Consider the following 27,756-nt stretch of genomic DNA (forward strand, 5'->3'; position numbering starts at 1 on the left):
AATTAAAATAAAAAGGAAGAAAATGGTTCATGTAATTTTCATATTTCTTGTTATGTTTTCACATCAAAGGCTTTCAGTGGGTTAGTACAATAGCAGTTTATCTGAAGATAAAACTGATGTGGAGAGCCACAAGGAGAATGTGAAAAGCTTTTTATTTGAAGTGTTGTGTTAATCTGGATTAATTATATTGTCGAGTAAGGTGCACACCTAAGGAAATGAACAACTGAAGCAAGGGAGAAGAGGATGTTCTGAAAATGGCTGCACCACAGTGTCATACACAACTTTGTCTGATGTCACTTGGTGGCTTTTGAAACATTTTGCTTTGTAATCCTTGATATATTTGTAATGAGAATGTGTTATTAACTTCATTTGGAGCAGTATAATTTCTGTGTTTACATCAGAAATGTGCGAATTCTATTCTGTGAATATAGTTCTTCTACTTGGAGAAGAGAATGGTGATCAAGGCTTATCTACGCTATAAGGTCCCTTCCAACCCAACCATTCTAGGATTGTAGGAAAAACTCTTCTGGTGTGAGCTATACAAGTTACACAGCCTGAAGGACTGCTTTGTGCAACAAAAGTCTCCATAGTGTACGACCTGGTCCAAGATAGGAGGTGAAATCTTTTGATGTTTTTGCTGGCTTTAAGTATTATGACTTTTTTTCTCCTCTCACATCAACTTTCCAGAATTTAAAGATGAATAAGTAGGGGATGTGAAGGAATTTTCCTTAAAAAGTAGTGAAAAATTTTGACCTTTTTCTTAAAATCATTCTGGAAACATGAAGCCTCAGGAGATATATTTTTGGATAATTGTGATCATATAAAAACAGGAGACTCAGATTAAATCCCTTATGTAACTTTTATTACAGCTTCACTTACTATGAAGGCTATAATTATGGGAGTAGTCCTTGACTGTGGAAAGCAACATACTTATTTACATATTCAGCTAAATGAAATAATTACAGAGCTAACATCAACCAACTATTCCTTCATGGAGCCTTCCTCCATTGTTCTGTATTATTTTAAAATCATGAAGACACTAAAAATTACAGTTAAGAAATCTACTTCTTATCATTAGGTTCAAAATTAATTTTGGAATGTGAATGTTTCTATATTTCTCTCTATATGTGACTTTAACAATCTTAGCCTTGTATCTCCACAACATTTTACCAACCATATCCGTTCTCTCTGAAAAACATCCTTAGACAACTTCTATTCAAAGGAGGTTTCCATCCAGTTTGTATACATAGACATGAGAAGTCCTGGGTGGATGTTGGGACAAGGAATTTTGATGTTTCAATCATATAATAGAATTTAAAGCTTGTTTGGTAAGTAGATTTTTATAAATTCTTGTCATTTACTAAGTATGGATATAATAGAACTAGGAAAAGGCAGAACTGCAACCCAGAAATTATGAAGAAAAATCAAGTCCTGTATTTCTCAAGTTTGGCACTGAAAACTAGAACATTTCACAGTTTTTGCTTCTACTTCTGTATGCCAGCAGCTCATTTTAAAAGAGGGTAATTGTAGCATCCACTTCATTTCATTATGCAAGCAAACTACAAAGAAAAAATTCCTTGAATTTAACCCCAACTCCTGCAGAACTAACATACTCTGAGAGCACCACAGAAATACTCTCAGGAGACAAATAACATTGTATTTAGATCTGCATTTAGATTATGTTCAGTAAGTAATGAAAGGGGTAATTAACTGAAGAAACAAAGATATTGATTAGTTACTTATTTAATTTACACCCTTTGTTCTCTACACAGAAGATGACTGTAGTCATGGGGGTGGGGGGAGTTTGCCATCATATTATGAAACATTATACATTTAGATATTTGTATAGGAACTAAATTAATGCTTCATGGCAAACTAAGTCTCATCATTCTTACCTTCTGAATATTTCATTTTGCAACCTAACCTTCCTCTCAATATAACAAGTATGTGAATTTTCCTGCATGCACATATGTACATATAAATATACATGGGTAGAAAATAAGGTTGATGGTGCTAAAACATCTTAAAAATCAACCCTGGTCATTGCTATTTTATTTTTGCACATCTGTTCTTTAAACTGTAAACCAGGTGGAACAGGTAATTGCTCTAAACTAACGATTACATAGTATAATGATCACAGAATCACAGAATCACAGGTTGGAAGGGACCTCAGGGATCATCTAGTCCAACCTTTCTAGGAAGGGCACAATCTAGACAGGATGACCCAGCACCCTGTACAGCCAAATCTTAAAAGTGTCCAACGTGGCCGAGTCAGCCACTTCCCTGGGGAGATTATTCTGATGGTGTACTGTCCTCAATATGAAAAATTTCCCTCTCATGTCCAATCGGAATCTCCCCAAGAGCAACTTATGTCCTTTCCCCCTTGTTCTCTCCAGGGGACTCCTTGTAAAAAGGGAGTCTCCATCTTCTTTGTAGCTACCCGTTAAGTACTGGTACATGGTGATGAGATCCCCTCTAAGCCTCCTTTTCTCAAGGCTGAACAAACCCAGCTCTCCCAGCCTATCCTCATATGGCAGACTTCCCCATCCTGTGATCATCTTGGTGGCCCTTCTCTGGACCCCTTCCAGCCTGTCCACATCCTTTTTGTATACTGGGGACCAGAACTGTACACAGTACTCCAGGTGTGGCCTGACAAGCACTGACTAGAGCGGGATAATGACTTCTTTCTCTCTGCTGGTGGTGCCCTTTTTGACGCAACCCAGCGCCCTGTTGGCCTTCTTGGCCGCAGCAGCACACTGATCGCTCATGCTGAGCTTCCTGTCCACCAGGACCCCCAGGTCCCTTTCCACAGAGCTGCTCTCCAGCCAGGTGGATCCCAGTCTGTGCTGCACTCCCGGGTTATGTTTTCCCAGGTGCAAGTCCTTACACTTGTCCTTGTTGAACTCCATAATGTTCTTGCTGGCCCACTCTTCCAGCCTATACAGATCTTCCTGCAGAGCAGCTCTCCCTTCTGGAGTGTCTGCTTCCCTGCTCAATTTGGTGTCATCAGCAAACTTCATCAAGCTACACTTGATCCCGTTGTCCAGATCACTTATGAAGATGTTGAATAACACTGGGCCCAATATCAATCCCTGGGGGACACCACTAGTGACAGGTTGCCAGTTTGAAAAAACTATTTATCACCACCCTCTGGGTGCGGCCTGTCAGCCAATTGCCCACCCACTGCACAGACCACTTGTCTAGGCCATAATGCATTAATTTCTCCAGGAGGAGGCTGTGGGGGACTGTATCAAAAGCCTTGGAGAAGTCCAGGTAGACAGTGTCCACCGCCCACCCCATGTCAACCAGGCAAGTCACTTTGTCATATAAGGCCACCAGATTTGTCAAGCACGATCTGCCCTTAGTGAAGCCATGTTGGCTTTTCCCAATCAAGTGCTTCATTTGACCTGTGAGGGCCCCCAGGAGGATTCGTTCCATAACTCTCCCAGGGGTTGAAGTAAGGCTGATGAGCCTATAGTTACCCGGATCCTCCTTCGAGCCTTTCTTGTAGATAGGGGTAACATTTGCCTTCCTCCAGTCCTCTGGGACATCCCCTGTTCTCCACGACTTCTTGAAGATTATGGAGTGGCCTCGCAATGACGACAGCCAGCTCTCTCAACACCCTTGGGTAAATGGCATCAGGGCCCATCGATTTGTAGGGGTCAAGCTTCTGTAGTAATTCACATACTAACCTGTGCATAGAAGGTACAAAACTAAATTAGACAGCTCATTATGATTGTTACTTCTGGAACCCACTGGAGTTTCATTTTCAGGTTTTCTGTTCATCTTTAAGGAAGTAATTAATTTTCCTTCAAAGAAGGTGGTTTGACAAAAATAACATGTAACCAAACTCAAAACAATAGGTGTTTTTGCATATACCAAATTACTTTCTTCATTGCGACTGTTAAAGGAGAGATCAATAATTAATGATCCAATTACGTGTTTACAGAAGCTTTTATTGCAGTGTCAAGGTGATGAAAAACCCTCTTGCACTGACTTTTTTGCTACCATTCCAGCTTACTGAATCAGCAGATGCTCTGTGTGTTTCTAGACTGTTTGTGGCCTGTGTGGTGCCAGGGATGGATGATATTTTGGATTTACTGCTGTGATTAAGCTCTTGTTTCTTCAATCATTTTAACAGTGAAGTGAGCCTATGTTATGTCTGCTGCAGTTTAGAAATCAGTTTTGAGAATCTAGCACGTTGAGTTAGTTAAAAATTATGCTTGCTTAGACAATTAGAGAATGTAAGCCTTACCCCTTCCCTCCAGCTGTCCTTACAGGATAACAGCTATGTCCAAGGGTAAAAGTGGAGGATACTTTTTCCTCCCAAACAAAACCTAGTAACTGAACAGAAAAAGGCAATGGTAAACTGGAACTTAGATATTGGTTTGATTATTTTATAAGATTGTTTCACTTCAAAATTTTAGATATTTCTATTTTAAAATGATTTTTAATTTTTATTTTTATTGTATTATTCTATTAGACACATTATTTGTTCAATGGTTATTTCATACTGAAAATTGCAAGGTGAGTATTTCTTAATATCGCTTTTTGGTAGCAAGATGTCAGTGATGCTGACTGGAAGTAGTGGAGAGAAAAGAAAAAGATGTGATCAATGAAACAGCTGGCTGATCCTCAATCATAATATATGCCTGGCCGTTAGGCTGCTGATGGAAATTGATTCTAGATAATGATGTGCCTATACTAGAGGGCATCTCTATGTTAGTAGTGTCTCCTTTCGTTACAATATCTCTATATGACTTTGGGAATAAAACTATAGAAAGCTCATGAATGAATATATTTTTGCTTCTTTAAAACTAAACTAAGAAGATTTTCCTTTCCTTTCTGACATGTTCATTATTTCAGATTTACTTATGGTTGATCGTTCTCTTGACTAAATTAATACAGGTCAGTCATGAGTACAACTGACATGCTAAGTTTATTTTCTTGTCTGTGAATTTGACATCACATCTTGTAAAGAATCCACTCCATTCCTGTCTTTCATGGTCTCCTGTTGTCTTAACTTTGTAAATGTGAAGCTTACTTAGTAATTGAGATACACCGATTCAAAGTAGCTTAGGGTTATTTTCTGTAATAATTAGTACTGACATCAAGCACTAAAGCTTGAAAATAAATAAGTACACATGTTTTGTATACACGTTGTGAAAATAAATATATACTTTAATTTGCATTGGCTCCAGCTGTTCTAGTAGCCTTAAATGTAATATTTGAAGAAAACATTGGTATAGACTCTCTGTCAGCAGATGCCTGTTTCTAAAAGAAGCTATAATGTGGACCTAGTTAAACAATGCCTCTCAAAGGTAGAGAGCTCATCTGTATGTCCAAAATGTCCAAATATAAATAGGTTCACATTTAGTATTCAGTGCATGTGCAGTAAATCCTGTGCCCCTGAGACTTCTAGATGCCAAGTAGCCTTGTCGGAGCTACTCTGATAGTCATTTTGCCAAACTCACAACTTCAGGATGTAAAAAGAGTGTATATCTATGGAAAGCTGAATATAGGGTAAGCCAGCACAAACTGAAATGCATAAGTAATTGTGTCTACTAATGCTAAATAGAGTTTTCCTGAAGCTACTTATTTCTTCAGTTCAACCAAGCCTCCTTCAGTGCATGTAAATAAAATGGTAATGAAAAGAAGAAATCTGGGTATCACGAGCACACAAGACCCAAACCTGTTTCTTAAACATTGCAGCTGTTTCTCACAAATTTTCATACTGCTCCAATTATGAACAGAGTTTTCTTCCAGGTTGCTATAAGGCTTGTTTCCAACTGGCTTGGCAGGTTTTACTGTTGCCTTGCTGTTGGCAGCAATACAGTTGAGTTTGCCTGGACTGTTTTCAGACTCAGAGGATGAGTTTGTTGTGCATGTGCACATCAATTCCCAGTTGTGCAGCAGCTCCAACACGTCACAGAACCATTGGATCCTGTGCTTGCATGACAGGACTGTGCTTCCTTAGCAATCGTTTTCCAAGGTGCCTAATTTTTCTAAGCCAGCATTTTGGGAGACACAGGAGTTTTTCTCAGCTTCCAGACACCCGTTAGTTTCTATGTGCATTATGTCCAAGAGCTTGTTAACTTTCAGTACAATAGTCTGTGAAGAGAGGTAGGCTTATTCAGGACACCTGACTAGGCTGTCTACTTCTAGTTGATGGGAATATCATCACAGTGTTACAAAAGTGCTGAAACAAGGGCCAGATACGTGATTCTTCAATGGTATTAGTACGTTTTATTCTCCCCTGAATTACTAACAGTGCTTTTTATCTCTTTAAATGAGTCCCTCATTCAGGTATAGGTGAGCTGGTATTGCTGATATTGGTTCTGAGCCCGAAACGGTGAACAACTTGCAATGAAGCTGTCAGTTGGAACCCTGAGGTGGAGGGATGCATGGTAATGACAGATAAGCTAGAAAGATGTGTGAGGTCAGCCCATGAACATATGTATGGTCTTTGTGCATGGGAATAGGGAAGAAGAAGGAAAAAGGCATATCCTGTAAGAAGGTAAAGAAAATTTAGACTAGAATAAAAATAAAAGTAGTAAATTGCTTTTGATTATTTATTACTGGGCATGATCCAGAAATCCTGTCTTTTCTAAGCTTTCCAAAGCATGTTTTCCTTTGTATTCTGCTGAAGGAATTTTCTTTTCCAGGCATAGGCTCAAAACTTCCTACAGAGAGAAGAGAAGGAAGAATTGGAAAAGTGAAAATACCAGAAGTAGGGTCAAAGGTGTCATTTGGAGTAAACATCATTCTAAGACAAAGTCCTAAAGACACAAGAGAGGTATCTATAGGATATCATGCTTTGTTGGTTCCAGTTTTCCCTGATATTATTAGAAATAGAGTAGCAGGGCACATATGACAAAGGTGTGTAAATCTGAGAAACTTGAATGTTAATATTAAGCAACTGTCAGTGGTTGACTGGGTCCCCAGTATGAAATGTCCGGCTGTTTCCCACGACTTCTTAACAGTACAGGTCCATTTTCTTAGTGGCCCAGAGTGTGAGTCTGTGTGCTGGATCATATGATGGAAGTTGTGGTGTGACATATAGGGTCACACTCCAGGTGTCATGTGAGAGACATGGCTGTAGGTATATGAGGTCATCTAGTATGTGCCACTGTGCTGTGACTGGAAGCATCTCTTCCAGTGGGGGTTTGGTGAGTGTAGACTTCCATTAATAAGTTCTGGTATTTCTTTTTCTCTTCTTTTTAATTTCTTTAGCTCCAGCCCACTGGTTATAATATGTAGTAGCTTTCTATAGGAAGTGAGAAATTTATCATGCAAATGTGTTTGCCATGTTGATATGCTTTCTTTCAATTTATTCCAAGAAAAGACATTTATCTAAATATGTTTGACTAATAGACTAAGCCAAATTTTATTTTAGAAAATGTAATTTTGAAGAGTCTTTCCTGTAATTTAAATCGTTCCAGCAAGACATACTTAAGAAAATACTTCCGGTAAATATTCTTCTATCAACAGTGATGCTAAGTTTCAGTTTCAGAAAGAAGCCAGAACAAAATAGTCATGCTGAAATCGTTTCACCTTTTACATTAGATAATACTTTCTGTTAAGAGTAATATCTTTTCTGTTGAGCAGTATTAGCAGTAGTTGAAAACAAGGCTACATATTGTTTGAGGGTACACCAGGATCTTAATTTTTAATAACATCTTTCCCTAAACAGTATCACTTTAAAAAAAAAAAAAGGAAATAGATTATTTTTAAATTCTTAATCTCTGATTAATGTAGACCAGAGAAGTTTCTTTGGTGGCAGTATCTCTAGTCAATGCCCCAATGCCCTCACGCTCTCGATGTCATCATTCTTGCCACATGAGTATGCACTGTTATGTGCTCCCCCTTCCCCAAATATATTCTCTCACCTGCCTTGTGGTCTGGAGCATTCTGCTGTTCAGGATCTTCCTCCATCTGTGTAGCTTCTCTCTTCTGTTTTTCTTTCTTGGTCATAAGAAATGTTAATCAGTGTTCACCATTAACAAGGGCAGTTATTCAGGGTCACACAAAATCACTCTTAGACCCTTTATCACATGTAGGGTTACTATAAACCTGCAGATTCGTATGTCAGAGCTGGGTTTCCATCTGACTAAATGTAGACATCAACAGACATCTACACCCATGCTAATCACCCTGACTTCTTTTACAGTCAGTGAAGAAAAATAGACACTTCTTGAGTACAGTTCATGTCAGCCTTACAGTGGATGTATAAAATAAGTCAGATGAATGGAACCGAGAATAACTACTTTAGATATAGAAATCTAAAACTACCTGAGATGAATTCTGGATGTATCTGCTTTTCAGGTGAGGGACACTTTCCTACTTATTACAACACCTGGTAGTATTCTAAGCTCCAAATCAGAAATCTCTGCTGAATTGTACGTAGTGATTTTCTTCTTAGTACTTATGACTGCCAAGTCCCTGTGCAGAAGTGTGACAGCACTACTTAATCCTTGACTTCTCCTAAGAACTGCAGCACAGAATCTAACCAGTGGGTCAAGGTCTGCTTCCTAGGAAATGTAGCAAAAAGATCTCCTAGATCTTTTGCATTTGTTTATCTGGTTGCCCTGAGAATTTCCAGCCCCTAGCAGTAAGGCTCTTGAGGCCTTTCAGTACACCTCTTAGCATAGGTGTCACTGATTTGCATAGTCAGGGCTAAGTCCAAACACCGGAGTGTGGTCCACAGCTTCCTTACCACTAATGAAGATTGACAGATTTTTCTCCTGACTACTGCATTTCTCTGTATTTCACATATTAAAAGTCAAGACTGTACTTCATATCCTTTACATAAAGAACAGCATCTCTTTTTGTTTTGGTAGGACCAGAACCTTCAGACATTTTCCTTGGCTGTTCCAAGCCAAAAGCTGACAAATCCAGAGGAACAGTCCTTTCCAAACAGAAATATTCAAATGCATGATAGGAAGTTTCAAAGCCTGCTATGAGACCTGCAAGAAGACGCTTCCTTTTGTCATCAGTGTTCAAACTGCATTAGTGACTGCTGAAAGATATTTCTGTGCTTCACATGTGCCAGGCAACTTTGCATTTGTTTCTGCACCAAATGCTAACATGTCACTGAAGTGTCCAGAGCAATTGTTAAAGCACTCATATAAACACTTCCAGGCAATTATGGCTTTGTAGATCCTCTTTGGAGTCACCCACTGTGTGGCAGTCTAGATGGATAGTATTGCAAACACAGAAAGAGACCTGCTTAGATGAGAGTTCTTCAATACCTGTAGTCCACTTTCCACTTCTCTCCAGAGTTGTTCTGGTATAAGGCTTCACTGGGAGCCTTGCAGTTAAGAGGAGGATCAAGTGGCATGGGATTTGCTCTGTTCAATATAGCTTTATGCTGATAATCAGCTTGGAGGGGGAATATACTCACCCAATTGCAAGGTTAAATAATTTATAGTTTTAAGTAATGACATATCTGCACAATCGTTGGCTCATGTAGTCAGTGTGCAGTATGTAGTCAGGTAGACTCTGCGGCTTGAAGAATTTAAAGTTATATGACCTGTCCTTTTTGGCAGTGAGATTTGAATTTAAGGAAAAACATTTTTGTTTTACTTGGTTCAAAGCAAGATGATGTTTTTAATTTACCAGGGGAAAAACTTTCCAGTTTAGATAGGTCCTGGTTTAGATAGGAAGGATGTGGATCATCTATATATCCTGTGTGAAGATTTTAGGCACCTCAGAGCATCCCAAATAACTCTGCATGTATAGAATGGCCAATTAAGTTGTGCGCCTTATGTCTAAATGGGTTGGAAGATAAATGGTTTGGGACTTGATGATGAACTTGGACAACACTCAAGAAAGAGTGGATGCATACTGTGTAGGTTAGATTCAAATTATTTAATGCCTTTTCAAGATACTGAGTACTGTATTTCTGGGTGGAAAAGCTGTTCTAAGAAGCAAAAAATACATAATCAAACATTAAAATAGAAGGGGAATGGAAACTGACTTGAATTCTTTCAAATATACAGTGTCATTCAGGTTCCCATCACTATGGGAAGTTCCCATTGCTTCAGGTTCCTGGGTGGAGAAGAAAAGCTTTTCCTCTGCCTATTTGGTTTGGCTAAAGAAAATGAGCAAAACATACTAAACATCAGTAAGCTTACAAAGGCTTCAGCTTAACACCATTTATACAGAAGGGCTAAGTCACTGATGTGATTTTCTCCCAACTTGATTTGTCCATGCAAGCTTTCCATATACACATAGTGCTCACTGACATTAATACGAGCAGACCTCACATATGTCTTTTCCTGTATCCAGCTGCACTCCTGAACATATGAGGCATCTGAATGCTGTTCTAATGACATTAGCTAAGATTGTATCTTGCTTAGTAATACATTAGTTCCTTTTTCCATGAAAGATGGTTTTGATATTACAGCTTATATAATTTGTCAATAAGGTGACATTTTTTCCTGAGTAATTTCTGCTGCACACCCTAAATGCACGTATGCTCAATAATAAAGCATCTGCTGTTGTGGAAGAGAAATATCTAAGAGGCCAGCAAGTGTATTCTCTGGTAGTCAGAATTAAAACGACAATGTCTTTGTTATGGAAAGGTTATGGTTTAACAATTTTTTTTGTAGGGAAACAAAGAACTATGTGTCTTACAGCTCTCAGTTTTAATTTTACAAGATTTCACAAATCATTTACCCAGTGAAGATTTTAATATTTATAGAACTTGCACTGAAAAATTTATGTCCAGTGATTTTATGAGGTCGTTCATTGTACCTCAAAAAAGTGAGGGTGTACTAAGCAATACATGTCTCTCATGGAAATGTAATATGCTACAGGGATTCTTGCATATATAAGTTTAAATATTTTATTAATAATAGTTTGATTGCATTTAATTAACTTTTGTAGTATTTGGCCTGTCATTTAGATGACTTAATGCGGTGTTAAGGGCAAACTCTAGACGACCTAAAAGGGCTTTATAATTTCTAATTTCTATGACAATTCTTTTGAAACACATAGCTACATATTTTAATGGAAAACAGTCTTGGATAGAGTTGTTGCCTATTTTCTTACAATTTTAGAATAATTCATATTTACTGTGAGACAAATTAAAAAGAAAGTCAGCTTTCTACATCTTGACTGAAAAGGAGAGGGATAAATAGTAGAGCAAGAAGTGGGAGTGCTTTAATCTAGCAACAGGCTCAACTTTGCATGTGTTCCACCATGCAGGTTTAGGGTCAGGGCTTACCTTTTGATAAAGAGTAACTGTTGCTGCAAAATAACTGGATCTTTTAAGATATAAGTCATTTTTTTGTGCTAATGCATTGGGTGTGATGGTCTAAATCTGTCTAATCTTCAACTCATATAGTATGTGGATGTACCACATAGTAATACGTGGGCGAGAGGACTCTTGGAAACCTTTTTAGTAAGCAGAAATCAGTTACAGCAGCAGGTGAGCCTAGGACCTATGTTTAAACACTTGGATGCAGAAATTGGTCCAGAGGTCCATTACCACTGCTAGGGTGAAGAGTGGAAAAAAAGTATATGATTCCCTGTTCAAATGACATATTAAAAGGAATATTTGGTATTTCTAATTCTATAAAATCAGTCCAGTAGACTTGCCCTCCATGACAGCTTGAAGAGTCCTGAGTCTTTTCTGTGATAATTTTTGTATTTTCTTGGATATGTAAACAAACAGTTGAGGTTGTGTCAAAATAGTAGTTTAGAGTAGTAGGGTTCTCCTGGTGAAAAGATGATGAACATCTAAATGAGTCAGAGACCTACTTTATAAGCAGTGGTTGAGAACTAAGACGTTTTGGGTATGATTAAGGTATGTTTTATCCCACTTGGAAATACACATCTAAAACAGGTCAAAAAACCCACACCTTAAAAAGTTCTATTTCCCTTCACTGACTGTATAAGGAACATAGCCTGATTAATTCATATGTATAGATCCGTACAATAAAGATCCAAAGTTTGGGTAGAAGAATTAGAAGTCTCTAGATTCACTTATTTAAGAGTTATCTGTAAAATTTCTCTAACAGGATGTAAAAGGACTGAAGAGATTTTTTTTCCCTGAAAGTAGTCAGAAATTTGAAGCTCTATAGTAGGAAAATAACCAGTGTATTTTATTTTTACTGTACAATGGGAAGTTTTAAAACTTTTAAGTTATCACTCAAAAGTTTATCACTCTCAATAACTTAAACAATATATCAATAATATTACATATTATTTTATATGTTAATGTATGTAGGTTACTGTTTTGGAGAGCTCTATTAAAAAAATGAAGGATCTAGAATTTCTTTCTCTAGCTGAAAGTCAGTGTGTATGTTTCAAATGTGGGTGTGCGTATGCCAGACTGTTAGAGCCCAACACTGATCAACATTTGCTCATATACACCTCATATACCTATAGGATGAACTTATGTATGTACAGCACATCTGTACCATACAGTTACTGTAAAGCCAATTTAATTTCTGTCTTTGAGTGTATGCATACATGCACATATTGTGAACATGCAAGTAGCAAGCGAAGACTGGACCAGTTTTTGGTGACCAGGTGTATGCACATTTGTAGTGGGAACATGTATATGGTCAGTACATCTCAGGGGCCTCAACTTTTCGATAACTTATTTTCCTACTTTTAAGAAGGTGTTTTCTATGTAGAAATACAAGTGAAAGTTCAGTTTGATAGGAATCTTTGCTCTTGACAAGCTCATACAAAACCGTACAACTGATATGCGAAAAGGCATGCGGGAAATCTGGCAAAGCCATGATGGGTTTCAAAAAGTACTGGTAAAGTGTTATGTTCACTGTAGAACAGCAAGGACATAATAGCTATACTCCTGGATTCCCTTCTGGTGGCTTCTTTTGGATTATAAGTGATAGTTGAGATTGTTGCTGAGAATTTGAAAACCTTAAAAAATGGCCAGTAATTTGAAATGTTGGATTCTTAATGCCTAATGGTAGAGATCTACACTTAAATTTAGTCGTTTCAATGAAAATACACAATTTCTCAGAAAAGTCAGGAATTAGAATCAGTAAGAATGATCAGTTTTAACTGTTTGGCTTAGAAAACCCATTTTATTTCAGTGCTTTCCTCCTATAATTGGGTAGCAAATTATAGGGAACCAAATTACAACTTCTTTAGTCAGACTTTGTGTTTGGGCACGGCAGTTGTACTGATGACACAGAAAATAACTGCTGGGAAAACAGTATGGGCTCATGTACCGTCAGTTCATGCAATTAATGCTGAGAAGTCATCATTACTGTAATTGACTTTTACTCACTTAAGAGCCATTTTAAAATATATTTTAAAATGAGGATTTGTAAAACAGGCAATATGTAGACTGGAACTCTTGTGATCTTCTGGATATCTCTAAATGTGTATTTATGCAGTAAAGGCTAGATCTTCATGAGCTTGCTAATGATTTCACTTAGTTCCTCTGAAGCAATGTCTTTGGAGACAGAGGTAAGACAGCAGTGGAAATTTCATGCCAGAAGTACCTTCTGCAAAATGTTATTAGCTTTCAGAAGAATCTTTCTTTTCCATTTAGGATAGCCACACTTTTATCTAAAATGCAGTCAGGATGTTAACTGTCATGAGAAAGCAGTTTTGGTGAGAATTTACCATTTTAAAATGTTATCTTCCTTTCAAGAATCAAGAAACACAGTTAACACATTTACAGCAGGCCCATTTATTACTTAGAAAATATGAATGAATTAAAGCTTCAAAATAATTTCATGAGGTCCCTTACCACTGCTTTTGTGAAATCAAAGGATATTTCATATTCTACGATGTTTCTGCAAAATATAAGGGACTAAGTTCAAAATGTCTTTTTGAAAATAAAACCTTTGTATTCCGTACATTTCCTTCTTTAAAATTAAAATGAATCTTGATTTTTTTTCCATATAGCATATGCGAGTATATATATTAGGAGAAAACAAGTGAAAAAAGGTCATATTTCTCATTGTACATAATATGCCTCTGAGAAGACTGTATTTTACCTTTCTAAACCATGTATTAGCTTTTTGTGACTTAGTTTTTATGGGGCTGTCTTCAGATCATCTTTGTAAACTTTTCTAGACAAATGTTAAGACTGTGATTAGACTTATTAGTTATATTTCACCAACTTATTGAGGTAGTTTCAGAGGAATAAGTTGAGCAATGCCAAAGCAGGATCTGAAGTAATGGAAACACAAAAATGTTGTTTGTGGTCTCTGCTAAAAGGAGCAGAACTACTTTGGCTTGGTGTTTTTTTGGTCATGAAATTCAATAGAGAAGTCAACATCTTTTCCTGCATACAGTAGTATCAAAATATTATGCAGCATTAGTAACAAAACATTTTTAATGTAACATGTAGTAACAATCGCGGGGAAAAAAAGAGAGAGAGAAATATAATAATGCAAAATGTGTGGGCATAATTTACAATTTAAAGTATCTACGTAAAAGAAAATGTTTTATTAAAATGCATGAGTCATTCTCCAGTTCTAGGGACAGGAGCATTAATTTAGATCTTTTCTTTAAAACTATATTTTAAGACTTTCTTCCTACCATGTGTCTGCCATACAGGTTAAATTCTGATTCTATAAAAAAAGTACACATATATATTTTTTTCATCAAAAACCTACACATTTTTCCCAGTTATGAGGTACTTGTACTTACTAGAATTCTTCCTGATATTTAACCAGTAGACATTTTTCTGGGAATTTCAAGCAAGGTTAAAATGCTTTTTATTCTAAAAATATTTTCTATATTTGTTTTTCTTATTAATCTATTATATTTAACAGATCACCTGTTGTACAGCTGAATATAGAGTACAATTCTTTTAAGTATTTTATTGAAGTGATTAGAATAAATACTAGGTTGTGTTAGAAAAACGAAGAACTACATTCCTTAAGACAAAACTCTTTCTTTAGATTATGATGAAAACTCAGTTCATATTCAAACGCTTTCCCTCCTGAAAATTCTGTTAGGAATTCAATACGATTTGTCTTTTAATTTAATTTACTGTAAGTAGTTTTGTAAGAACAGTTAAAAACTCTGAAGCGATGATGCTTTACACTATACATAAATTTATGCACATGTAGACACACACAAACTTACCTCCTTCCTCACTGTATTTCATATTCCACATACTCTGTTGTTGGAGCTGTAACTTTTTCTTGGAAGCACTTTGCAAGTCCTGCCAGCAGAGGTTATGAATCACAATAGGATAATCAGAAGTCTTTACAATTTTGCTGTATCTTTGTCTGTCCTTTCTTTCACCCTTCCTTTACTGCACTATCTTGTCTGTCTGATTCTCACAGGAGACATGGATTACAACTGGTTGGACCATACGTCTTGGCATAGCAGTGAGGCATCCCCAATGTCTTTGGTGAGACATGTGGAGCCTTACCTTTGTCATTAGTTTCCCTTACCATTTCACATTTTCTTTGTTTTATTTACACCTTTGCATGTTTTCTTTTTTGTATCTTTTTTTTTATCCCACACCTATAGGGGACAGTCAAAGGGGAAAAAGAAAAACTAGTGAGCAGGCAGTTTTGTCGGATTCTAACACCTTATCCGAGAGGCAAAAGAAAATGGTGTGCTTTGGTGGCCACTCTTTGGAAGAGGACTTGGAATGGTCTGAGCCTCAGATAAAAGACTCTGGGGTAGATACGTGTAGTAGCACAACTCTAAACGAGGAACATAGCCATAGCGAGAAGGTACTGAGATTATGGAGCCTGCATTTTAACCTGCTCATTTGGTCTTTGTTTGCTCTCTGTCACTCATTGAAATAGTGCATAAAATAAAAGATAAGGTGTTTCTAGAGACAATGTAGCATTTCTAAAGGTGCAGAAAAGAAAAACAAATGAAAAGTCTCTGCATGCTTGCAGCTTTTACTCTTTGGCAGCCTAAGAAAAAAACTGAGAGGCATAAAGGAATGTTGTTCTTACGGTTGCATAATAACATATCATGGTATTACCTTCAAGTATAAAGTAATTAACAATAAGGATTCTACTGATTGGCTTATTTGATTTACTGTGTTCAAACTCCTGGGGCTGAAATTAAATTAATAGTTTAAACCCCAGGTGAAAAAGGGAGAAAATTGGGTCTCTCTGCACAGAAAAGTTGTTTTTCTTTTTTCCCTTTCACTGTCATGCTTGTTCTTTTGTTTTGTTGCCATGCCATTTTTGTGCATTATTGTGCAGAATTAAAGGCTTTGCCATCTGCTTTGGTATTTTTTATTTTTGCTTTCTGTTTGGTGGAGATTATGATAAATCTTTTTAGAGTTATTAGTTGTAATGGGAGCAGATTTGTCTATGCCTGCTAATTTTGCATGAAATAGAGCATGAAATAGTATTTATCTGTGAAAAAATGCTATGATTACACAAAATAAAATGTTAAAATTTTATTAATTATGCCAATGTACAAGTATAACTGTGCCCGTATATAGTAATGGAATAATAACATTCACTGTAACTGTGCTTCATATGTGAAGTGATTATTCCAAGAAAGACACAATACATTTGAGTAATGAATATACCTTTTAATCTATTCTATAATTTTTAACGTTCTACTACTGAGAGATAGTAAAACACTAAAAAAGTTTGTCAGTCTTAGAGAAAACTGACATGTTTGGAATAGCGGAAAAAGAAAAAATGTCTTACATCAAATTTCTGTTTTGAGTTAAACTTCTTTTTCAGTATGACTTTTATACTAGACCTCTACAGTTGGGTTTGTCAGTACTCAGGTGTGATTGTCATTGTGTGTAGACAACTATGCACAGTTGTCTGTGTCTACCCAATCATCAAGATGCAAAGATTGTTCTAGTTATTTACAGATTGGATTCAGTAAAATAGATAATGCTATTACATATTAGAAATACACTGTGATGGGCTATATGTCCAAATAAATGTTTTCCACCACAGTTTTCTGTCATTCTATTACATAAGATGTTAGTGTAATCATAATACTTTCACAGCATTTTAAAAGTATATCAGGAAATTAAAAGTATTGCGGAAATATTTTTCTTTAAAATCCTGTTCACTATATTTTCTATTAATGCTATATAATAGCATCCAGTAACTTGGCAACCATCCAAAGATGGAGACCGTCTCATTGGCCGGATTTTGTTAAATAAACGACTAAAAGATGGAAGTGTGCCAAGAGACTCAGGAGCAATGCTTGGATTGAAGGTTGGTAATGAATAATTTTGGAACTAAAAACTCTCTCAGTTAAACTAGCTACCTTTATAATGAAAGTATTCTTTTATTGTATATTTATGTATACTGATATCTATGTCTTATCACTCTCAAAATTACAATATAGAGACACTTTACATTCAGTTATCAAGAGTAATATTACATGGTCCCTGACGGGTTCAAAAAACTGTGTTTTTCAGAAAGACTAGACATGTTTTCACAAGTTTGCTGAGAATGTCTGCTCTGCAAGGTACTAATTGCATCCTTGCTGGGCAAGCCAAGCCCTGTCCACTTTCTTCAGTATTGAGCATTGCACCATGGTATAATTTCTGTTCCCCAGAAGAGGGGAGAAATGTGAAAAATAAATTATCTCTTTTGAAGATCTGGGGGACATGAGGAAGTAAATGACATTTCAATCCAGAGCAGAGTCTGTCAATGGAAGAGCCTGTTTCTAGATTTTTTCCCCTCTGATTCTTTGAGTTGCTGCATTTTATATACACAACACAGAAAATTATCTGTTATTTATTGTATATTATCACCAAGTAATGTGCTTGCATCTTTTTGTAATGCAGTACTTTTGACACATTAAGAAGCTATTGCTAGCCTGTATCTTGATCTCATTTAGTGTGATATTATTTGAAGTTCCAGAAAGACTAGTACAAGAATGAGAATGAATTATACACAGTAAAAAAACCAAGCATGTATTTATTTTGTTGTGAGAAATCATTAATAAGTCTGATTAATTCTTCATTCTCTGTGTAGCATGACACGTCGCTTTTGAGTCCACAGATTAGGCTATAGTGATACACACTAAATGGGGATTAAATCAGTGTAGTTACTTATAAGATATACTAAAATGCTTTGGAAATTTTTGGATTTTTTATTTTACTGACAAATGGTTGTATTTTGAAGTCAGCGGAGAAGGCAGTTGAGCATCACTTTAGGTATATGTGTTATTGTCTTAATGTCAGAAAGTGCAAGAGAAGAAACTAACAGTGCCACACTGAAGTATGTTTTGCTTAAACTTCTGTGTTTCAAATTCAGAAATATTCTATTATAAAGATGAACTCTTCACTGAGATTCATGAACCATTTTGATTCAAGAGTAACTACTTTTTAATCTCAATAGATATCTGAAAAGTGTAATTTTCAACAGTTGTTCCTGACCTGAATTTTCAAATATTTACATTATTGAAAGTAACCTAAACTGGATTTAGTCCTACAAATTTTAAATCCCAGTATGAAGACTGCTAAGAAACTGTAAGAATTTGAAGATTATGCAGTTATAACCAATCTAGTATTTGAATCTCCTGATTCTGATATAAATTGTTAGGTCAAAGCTGTTAAGGGTACTGTAGAGAAATCTTCAGTATGACAAGCATTTTCATCTGACTTGCCCAGCCAGAGTGGATCTGATTAATTGATAGAGATGTTTGATGCTTAGTGTGACCATCAGGAGTTCTGTTACATTAATATATCTGTTTTCAGTTAAAAAGTATTTAAGTAAGCAGTCTAATGACCAATACCTTACTTCTTTTGGGTGGTAGTTTATAATACAGTGAAATACCATACATATATTTGCTAAAGTTGAAAAGCTTTAGCATTCTGTGTTTGCATTGTGTTTAAATTACACAAATAGCCAGAATAGGTACAAACATAACCTGTCACAGCCAATATTCTGTGGTGTCTTTTTCAAGTGTATGTCTTACCTGGGCTACCTGAAAACAAAGGAAATAACTGAATTCTTCTTTCTGCTGCCAGAATATTTAAGTAATGTAAAGTAATTTTCATTCTATGAAAATACTTCCTCTTTGAAACAGGTAGTAGGAGGAAAGATGACTGAATCAGGTCGACTCTGCGCATTTATCACCAAAGTTAAAAAAGGAAGCTTAGCTGATACTGTGGGGCATCTTAGACCAGGTAAGCTTCTACTATAGATCTATACTGCTGAGTTGCTTTTCTAAAGGTGATAACAAGCGAACCAGTTTAATTAGATGTTAATTTACATTAAATAAGTGTGATGAACTACTGCAGAATTCAATCCGACGTTCAGTTACTAGATTACTGACATTACTATTTTTGTGAAATACATACATTCCCATGTTGTTTAAAATCATATTTTAACATTTTTATTCACATTGTATACTCAAAATAATATTGCAGTGATGTCCTGCCCAGTCGTTTTGTGGCGCACATTTTATTTAGATCAAACAAAGCTATTACCAATGTGCCAACAGACCACCTCAACTAAGAAACTGCTTCTATCCCCACATGCAAACCATGGATTGCTAGATTGTAGAATGTACAAGCAGTATAAACATAAGAACTATCTGAACTGTAGATACTGAACTTGTAGAGGTAAATGGATCTTCAAAATAGTAAATTGATCTTCTAAATATCTGCGTTTTTTAAAGAGCATGGTGGGGGGTTTTTTAAGACACAGCTGACAAAGTGAGTGAGAGATCTAATTCAACAGGGGTCCTACTGATAGTATTATTGTTTCACTGAACTTTACATATTTGAAGCTGAGCTGCAGAAAACCTTTAATACTCAGGATTTTCCTGCATGAAGGACTCCGAACTACAGATTTCACAATTCAGTAAACTGAGAGTAGAAAGGCTTAAATTGTCATTGTAAGTACAGTTCACAGCAGATGTCCTAAGCAGAGTGTTATTACTGAAATTATAGGTGATGAAGTATTAGAATGGAATGGAAGGCTACTACAAGGAGCCACCTTTGAGGAGGTGTATAACATCATTTTAGAATCCAAACCTGAGCCACAAGTGGAGCTTGTTGTTTCAAGACCAATAGGGTAAGTAATTTTGTAAATTTTGTATTAAAGATGATAAAAATGTTGCTAACTTTCACTTTTAGGACAGAGCATATTGAACAGATTCGTAAACATTGTAATCAGTAAAACTGTGCAAAATTCTGTAAACCAAAAGCATAGCTACAATGATAGATCACACCAGTAAGTAGAAAGAGTTGGTGTGAAATCCTGTATTCTCTTGGAAATTCCCAGGCATTGTCTGCCAATATGGTAAAAAATAGGTTTCCATCTGTGGTTGATTAGTTGGTGATCCAGCCTATATTGGTCCTGAAACTGTATTTATACTCTTTATTGTTGCAATTCTTTATTAAAAACTTGAGCCTTGATTTTTATTTCTTCATTCCCATATTTATATAATATATAAAATTATATCTTTATATTCGGTCTATGAATATGATGTCTATTTACTGAAAATCTGCAATGTAGAATTTTGCCTAAAATACAGTATGCTAATAACATAATCAATATGCTTTGGAAAGTCTCTAATCCACATTCTCATCATCTTCACCTATAAAATCTATTAGATTATTGTTATCTGATACAGATCATATCTGAATGAATAGCTAGCCCTAGTACTTTTCTAAAATGTGTGGCACTTATTCTTTGGTGCTTTACATTGCCCAGTTTTCTTAACTTTCAGACCTACCTTCAATGTCTAAACTTAAATTTTTCTTGCATAGCAATGGGGCATTTCTAGTTGCTTTGTTATATTAGACCATGAATACTTCCCCTTCTTCATCTGTTCTTTTTCTTCCAAGTACCTGCAGCCTACAGTCACATCCATCCTTTTTTCACTTCTCCATTGGAAGTTCCATAGCTGATCACACCATGGCTGTGAAAAGAGGGGGTGCTTATCACTGAATTTGCAGAGAATTTAATATGATATGTATGACAGAGCTGGACAGGGTGCTAGGTAATCTCATCTAAGCTCCCTTTTCCACATGAGGTTGGACCAGTTAGTCTTTCAAGATGCCTTCCAACCTGGGATGTTCTATGATTCTATATTATAATTAATTATAATTAAGAAATATATTTATGCCTTTATTTTGTATAAGATGCAGACAAGTACCTTCATACGAGAAAGCATGGGTAACACAACAGCTAAAAATTAAGAAGTACTGAAAGAAATCTAGAACCATATAATGTGGGGATGGAATTTCAGTGAAGATAACTTCTTTATGGGTTCAGCTATAATAGGAACTTAATGTATTTGACACATCAGGAACTTAATGTGTAGGAACTTAATTTGGTTTGACAATTTTAAACGAACTTGATAATAACTAAACCTGCTTTATCTTGTCAGTGACATGAGAGGTTATCTCCTACATACATACTGAATTGCAACCCCTTTAGGGTAAAGGCTATATCATCTGTCTTATCCATAAAAACCTGTGCATAACTTGGTAGTTGTAGGTATAATAGCAATATTAAGGGACATACTACATTGCTAGAAGAATATTGTGTCAGAAAAGGAGGTTTCAAATTCATTTCATACAGGCATAAGGTCTTTCATAGTTTGTCTCAAGCAGAAGCTTATAGCAAAATTTCAAGGAACTGCTCATATCTTGAAAATATTCAGTTTTTTTCCTCTTTCTGCACTCTCTTCATTGTGTGAAACCTCCTGTGTTCCTTCATGTGCTTTTATATTTATTATCTGTTGTTTACCTTCCTTATCACCGTGTCTTCTGTTACGTTACCATGTGCTCCACTTGTTGTCACTAGAGCAGTTCATCTATAATTCCTTAAAGAAAGTGATGTGGGCTCTCAAGATGCCTTCTTCAGCATTAACTGCCTGTCCCATAGTCTAAAGAACTGAGCCAGATGAGGGTGAAAAATGTTCTGTGTACTTGATTCCCAGTGTCTCGTTGCAGTAGATGTAAAAGAGGGTTTTCACCTCCAAAACTCCTGTTACTAATCTAAAAGGTTTTATAACTGAAGTCTCAGTGATACTTTCTGCAAGTTGGTAGGGTTTTAGATTCTGGTTAGATGTATGTGACTCGCTATATTTTCATACTAACAATATAACTTCAGAACTATGTTTCATGAGATTTGAGCTGATGAACTGGAAATGCCATATTATCTTCTCAGTTTAGGAGATTTTTGGTCATAATGAAACGGAGTATAGAAATTAATCCCTCACGCTTGCCTGAGGAAACATAACACCATAGGTCTGTGTTCTGCCACAGGGAATTGAGTTTTAATAAATTTAACATCATAAAAAGTTCAGATCTACCAGATGTCTGAGGTGATAAATATTTTGATTGGAATAATTGATGCCCACTTGAAGGATTTCACTTTTGCATTGAGGTATATCCTCTTACTTATAAAGACAGTCTCTTGATGGTCTCATGGCAATGTACTAACTCATGACAGAAATCTTCAGTTACTAACAATTAACTTAGCTGAGAAAGAGAACGTGTTGTCGTATCCTGATATTCTGAAAGCAAAACCAAATTCCAGTCAACATGATTGTTAGTTAGTCTTCATTTTATTATGGGTGGATTGTTATAAAAACTGAAGATGGCAAGGTAAGATGATAAAGGAAGATAAAATGGAAAGCTCCTTTAAAAAAAAAAAAAGATCATACCATTTTGGCATATAATTTAGCCATTTTCTATCTTAAAATAAAAACTGATGGCAAGTTGCTATTCTATGTGAGCTGGCTGTCTCTTACATGAAAGAACTTACCTATCTTCTGCTTTCTAATTCTCAGAAGTAGTTATTTTAAAATGCTTGTTATTTTCATAGTCACTATTGTTTTGAATTTGGAAGGAATGATGCATTGTGTTTTATTAATTACTCTGTACAATCTGCTTGAAATGCAACGTATCTTAAAATGTAAAGAGATGCCTAAAAGTACTTCTGCTTTTCCTTCATCTGTTTATCTTGGTGAGAGTTCCATGTAAGAAATACCATTCACACTACTATCAGATGCCAGGATCTGTATGCTGAAGGAACAGAAAGTATAGTGTTCAAAGCTTTCAAGTTTATTCTTTTAGCAATCTATAGACAACTCATAATGCAATCTGTTCACAATGATACAAGTTTTCAAAGTTTTGTTCTCAAACTCATACGATAGAAATACTTTTTTAAAATTACACGTTAGGTTCAGGAGTGTATTTTTAAGTAAAGTCATAGGCAAGTATTGGGTGCCTTTATAAATTTTAAAGATATCAAATATGAAAACTATGAAAACTAAATATGAAAACAAATATGAAAACTATTTACTTATTCAGTAGCTTCTGTAAGCTTCTGGCAAGTTTTTCTTACTAACAACAGAGACAGCGATTTTCTTTTGTCTGCAGTGGGTGGTTACCCCAGTTGCATGCCTTCTGATTAATTTGTATTATTGGGTACTGTATATCAATTCACTTGGAAAGATTCCTCAGTCTGCTTAGTGAAGCTATCTTTCTAGTGAGTCTTGAAAAATATTTGGAAACAGTATACCAAAAAGGAACTAGATAAGTTTGGGTTTTTGTTTTTTTTTTTCATTGTATGAGACAGTAGATATCACTGAAAGCATTTTTAACTTTCCCTTTCTTTTCACATACCTTTGTGGTGGGTTGGCCTTGGCTGGCTGCCAGATGCCCACCCAGCCTCTCTCAGCCTTTCTCCCCTCCTCAGCAGGACAGGTGGAGAAAATAAGATGGAACAGCTCGTGGGTCAAGATAAGCATGGGGAGATCAGTCAGCAATTGCCATCTTGGGCAAAACAGACTTGACTTGGGGAAGATTAATTTATTAGGAATTTCCTCACTCTTCTCTCTCACAGCTGCTTACAGCTTTTTTAATCCTTTCTTAAATACGTTATCACAGAGGCACCACCACCTTGGCTGCTGGGCACAGCTCTGCCCTGTGGTGGGTCCACTGGAGCCAAACTGCCTGTGTCCAGCACGGGGCTGCACTGGCCTCTCCTCACAGAGGCCACCCTGTAGCCCCCACTGCAGCACCTGGGCACCGACACCTTGAAGAAACCAACTGCACTGAAACACACAAAATGATTTTAAATATTGTTCTTGCTGTGACTCAGAGTTGAAGCTCTTCATCTTGCTTGGTTTTGCTCCAATACTTCCAAAATGATTTATCAGCATATTGATAGTTTTTATTAGCATACAGTAATGTTTACCCCTCATAGGAAGACTATGTTCCTTTGGGGGGTGGGTGGGCATAACGAGGTACTTAGTCATTGCGACTGAGCACTTTAAAATTACATAGCTGTACACACAATTTAATACAGGTGATGGAACATCTCATGTATATGCAAGTATGCAACTTTGCTAAATGAAATAGCTCATCTTACTTAGTCATGGAAAAGGTAAGACTGTCCAAATTTGGGGTTCAAGGACAGTAAAGGCCATATTGGGATAGCCATTATTGGCAGTGTAGTATGTTTGAGTGAGGGTCAATAATTTTAATTAATGTATAATGTCATAATAAAGTCTACTACTCACAGTTTTAGTCTACCATTAACTCTGAGAATTTTTTTATCTGCAGAATTATTTTATTTGTGACTGTGCAGCCTCTCTCCTGCATTCACCAAACCACTTGTTCTGTAGGCTTTATTTTGCCACAGAAATTATATGTACTGGATAACAGATAAATCTTCCCCATGGCTGAAGAGAGCCAGGAGATCATACACCTCTCCTGAGGCATTCCATGGGGGCTTGAGAAGTGTTATAGCATAACTGAACTTTGAATATGCTTGTTAGATAAAGGATCAGCCTGTCTTACTTTTCCTGATTTCAGGGACATTCCCAGAATACCTGACAGCACACATGCACAGCTGGAGTCCAGTAAGTTTCACTTTTGGGGTAGGAAAATCTTCTCTCTCTTTTATGTAAGCACAAATAGATTGAAAAATGTCATCTACAGTCAGTATAGGTCTTGTCTCTTTGTTTGTATCTGTCTCAATTTGTCATCTTACTGTATTATCTCTCTACCTTTGTTTAATAATAAACTGTCAAAGTCAGGATATTTTTATTTAGGCTTGTCATTTGGTTAAAAGCTTGGGATATTTTTGATTTAAAAGTAAAGCATAATTCTAACTTATATCCAAGAACCTTAATAATAATTTTTAATTTCCTGTTTTGTTGTTTTGTATTTTAACTGAGCCTTATAAACTAAAAATGGGACTGAAATATTCTTTATTTACAACCTGATAGCTACTTTGAAATCAGTATACTTCTACTTTATTAGAAATATTCACCACCCTTTTAAATTGGCAAAACCAGTCTTTCATGTGGTGAAAAATAACTTGTTCTTTGGCTTGGATCTGATGAGATGGATTTCTGCCTGGAGTTATTTTTTATCATTGTCTTAGAAACAATGGCATGTAACAGAAGCCATGAATAAATGCAGTGTCATAAATTTGATTATAATGCTATGAAAACTCCTTCAATAACTTTTCACAAATCAGCCAAGTCTTAAAGTAAAATCCATTTTATGTTTTGTGATGTGGAATGTCTTTTGTATTTATAAAAATACTTTACTTTTACTCTATGTTTTATATGTCAAAACTTTTCCTCTGACAGTTTACAGACCTTGCAGATTTGAAATAAAAAGCACAAAAAACATTACATGCATCTTTATGTTTTTGTAAATGTCTAATTAAAAATTAGTCTGATTGTACAAGATAATATGTGCCTTTCAGAAGACTGAATCCCTTTGACCACAGTAAAGTGATTGAAGTTAAAAATAACTTTACTGTTTAGGAATTTGGGGCCTTCAACTTTACTGACATAATTACAGTCAGAATTTTCTGAATAAACTATTTTTAATTCTATATGCTTCAGTTGACATTTTGTAGCTATAATAAACTTGGAAAGCTTTTGATTGCATCTGAGCACCAAAAGATTCAGTATCATCGTTTGGTAATTTTAAATAGAGAAAAAGTGCTATTTATCACAACTTTATTGTATGTTGGGTTATATTTGTACAATATTGCTTTAAAGAACATTGTGAAAAATGCATAAGTGCTACTATCTGTAAAATATTTTTATTTTTAATTACAGGTTCTAGTTCATTTGAATCTCAGAAAATGGACCGACCTTCTATTTCAGTGACTTCTCCTATGAGTCCTGGCATGTTAAGGGATGTTCCACAGTTCTTGTCTGGACAACTTTCAGTATGTAAACATTTCATTAATATTAATGTTGTACTTATTGCAGCACATGCAACTCTCACTGCAGAGTGCAAGCTACCTCTGACATAAATTTCTTGTTAAACTAGCTACATTTTTTGGTCAAAACTCTATATCTCAATTTAATCAGGGCCATAGTTTAATAAAGATATTCCTTTATATTACTTTTTGCAAAATTTTTATATGTTGAACTTCTAAGCTAGACTGGTAGAGTCAAATTTTCAGAAAGGTCTGATCTTGGCCTCCAGTTATGTTTGTGCTGTTGAATGTATACACTTTTTCAACTGTAATACATGTACAGTTGGTAGGTTTTATTACCTGTGTGCTTAGACATTAATATTGCTTATTTCTTATGCACTAGCTTTCATATATACCTTTCCCCAGATATTCCCTTTGATTGTTTGCTAATGTTGTATTCTTTGTATCAGTGTTATTCACTTTTGTTCTTCACCCTCATTGAGAACGAAGTTAATTACATGAAATTTTTTTTTTAAAAGGGTAAAGTTTTGTACTAAACTGAAGAACCTGGGTTTTGTATGCATTTCTGTGTCTTCTACAACTCCAAAGTGTGATTTTTCAAAAGTGCTCAATTGTGGCCTGGTACACACTGAAAAGGAGAGGAAAATGGAATGGAAGCAGTGCAAAACTGGTGTTAAACAAGTTTGAAAATGTCACATTCATATTTCTTCCAAGTTGTTTATGTTAAGATAATGAGTGCGCCATAAAAATATGCATAAAACCTAAGCAGACTGTTTATAGGTCTCGCAGAGGTGGTTTATGGTATTGATAGGGGAGAGGAAGGATTATTTTTCTGTCTGTTCAGCAGCCATGTTGGCTCCATTTTGCAGTGCACGAGACATTATTTGTTTTGCTCATCAGACCAGCCGTATACAATATATAATATTTAATTTTCTGGAACTGTTGTACTTAACTACTTTGAAAGACTTAATCCTTTGGATAAATGGAAAACTAGAAATCTTGACTGTAGAGTGCAGAACACGTTGCACAAAATACAACGACAAGGGAACACGAACACGAACTGTCAAAATACATAGAGGTTTCTAAAGAGCAATTTAATTCTACAAGACAGCAAAAATGGTTGATAGTGGAAACGGGGGGAAAGAAATCTCTTTTAGCTAAATCTCATGAAAGATTAGGCTATCAAAAAGTTTTGTTTCCTAGCTCCCAGGAAGAAATTAAAGATCCAGTTAGCTGCTCAGACATCCAATGCACAGACACTGTGGAATGATGATCCAAATAGGCACCATGCAGAACTGACTTCCTCATTTTCTGCTTCACAAATAAAATCTTCAGGAGTTTAAGATTAGGATTTGTTAGTAAAGTCAATAAGTCCATTGATTTTGTGGTTTGATAGGATATTGTAGTTTTAGGTGCATAAGAATAATATCAGGAGATTTGGAGGTATATTCTAATTTACTGACAATAATAGAATTCACAAGGTTTTATATCTCAGAATGGCATATAAATTCAGTGTTTAACTCAAGAAAGCATAATTCTTATTTTTAATTTCGTTTTGCTTGTTCAAGACGTAAATGTCTCTATTAATAAGTTTATAGCATCTCTTTTCATCTAAGGAAACCAAATAATATTAGGAGACATT

The 27,756-nt window shown here is 35.8% G+C and overlaps 1 protein-coding gene across 3 annotated transcripts in view; it reads left to right on the forward strand.

The window, feature by feature from the left end:
• The window catches only part of RIMS2 (regulating synaptic membrane exocytosis 2), a 400,038-nt gene that overhangs the window by 153,853 nt on the left and 218,429 nt on the right, over positions 1–27,756 (forward strand). For all 3 annotated transcript variants that reach the window (XM_075085579.1, XM_075085580.1, XM_075085581.1), the window contains 6 exons: positions 15,291–15,358; positions 17,043–17,162; positions 18,988–19,087; positions 19,856–19,979; positions 24,743–24,789; positions 26,008–26,120. In XM_075085579.1, coding sequence (XP_074941680.1) covers positions 15,291–15,358; positions 17,043–17,162; positions 18,988–19,087; positions 19,856–19,979; positions 24,743–24,789; positions 26,008–26,120 — 572 coding nt within the window. The remainder of the gene's footprint in view (positions 1–15,290; positions 15,359–17,042; positions 17,163–18,987; positions 19,088–19,855; positions 19,980–24,742; positions 24,790–26,007; positions 26,121–27,756) is intronic.

The sequence above is a fragment of the Phalacrocorax aristotelis genome, chromosome 2, assembly GCF_949628215.1.
Source record: "Phalacrocorax aristotelis chromosome 2, bGulAri2.1, whole genome shotgun sequence".
Classification (NCBI taxonomy): Eukaryota; Metazoa; Chordata; class Aves; order Suliformes; family Phalacrocoracidae; genus Phalacrocorax; species Phalacrocorax aristotelis.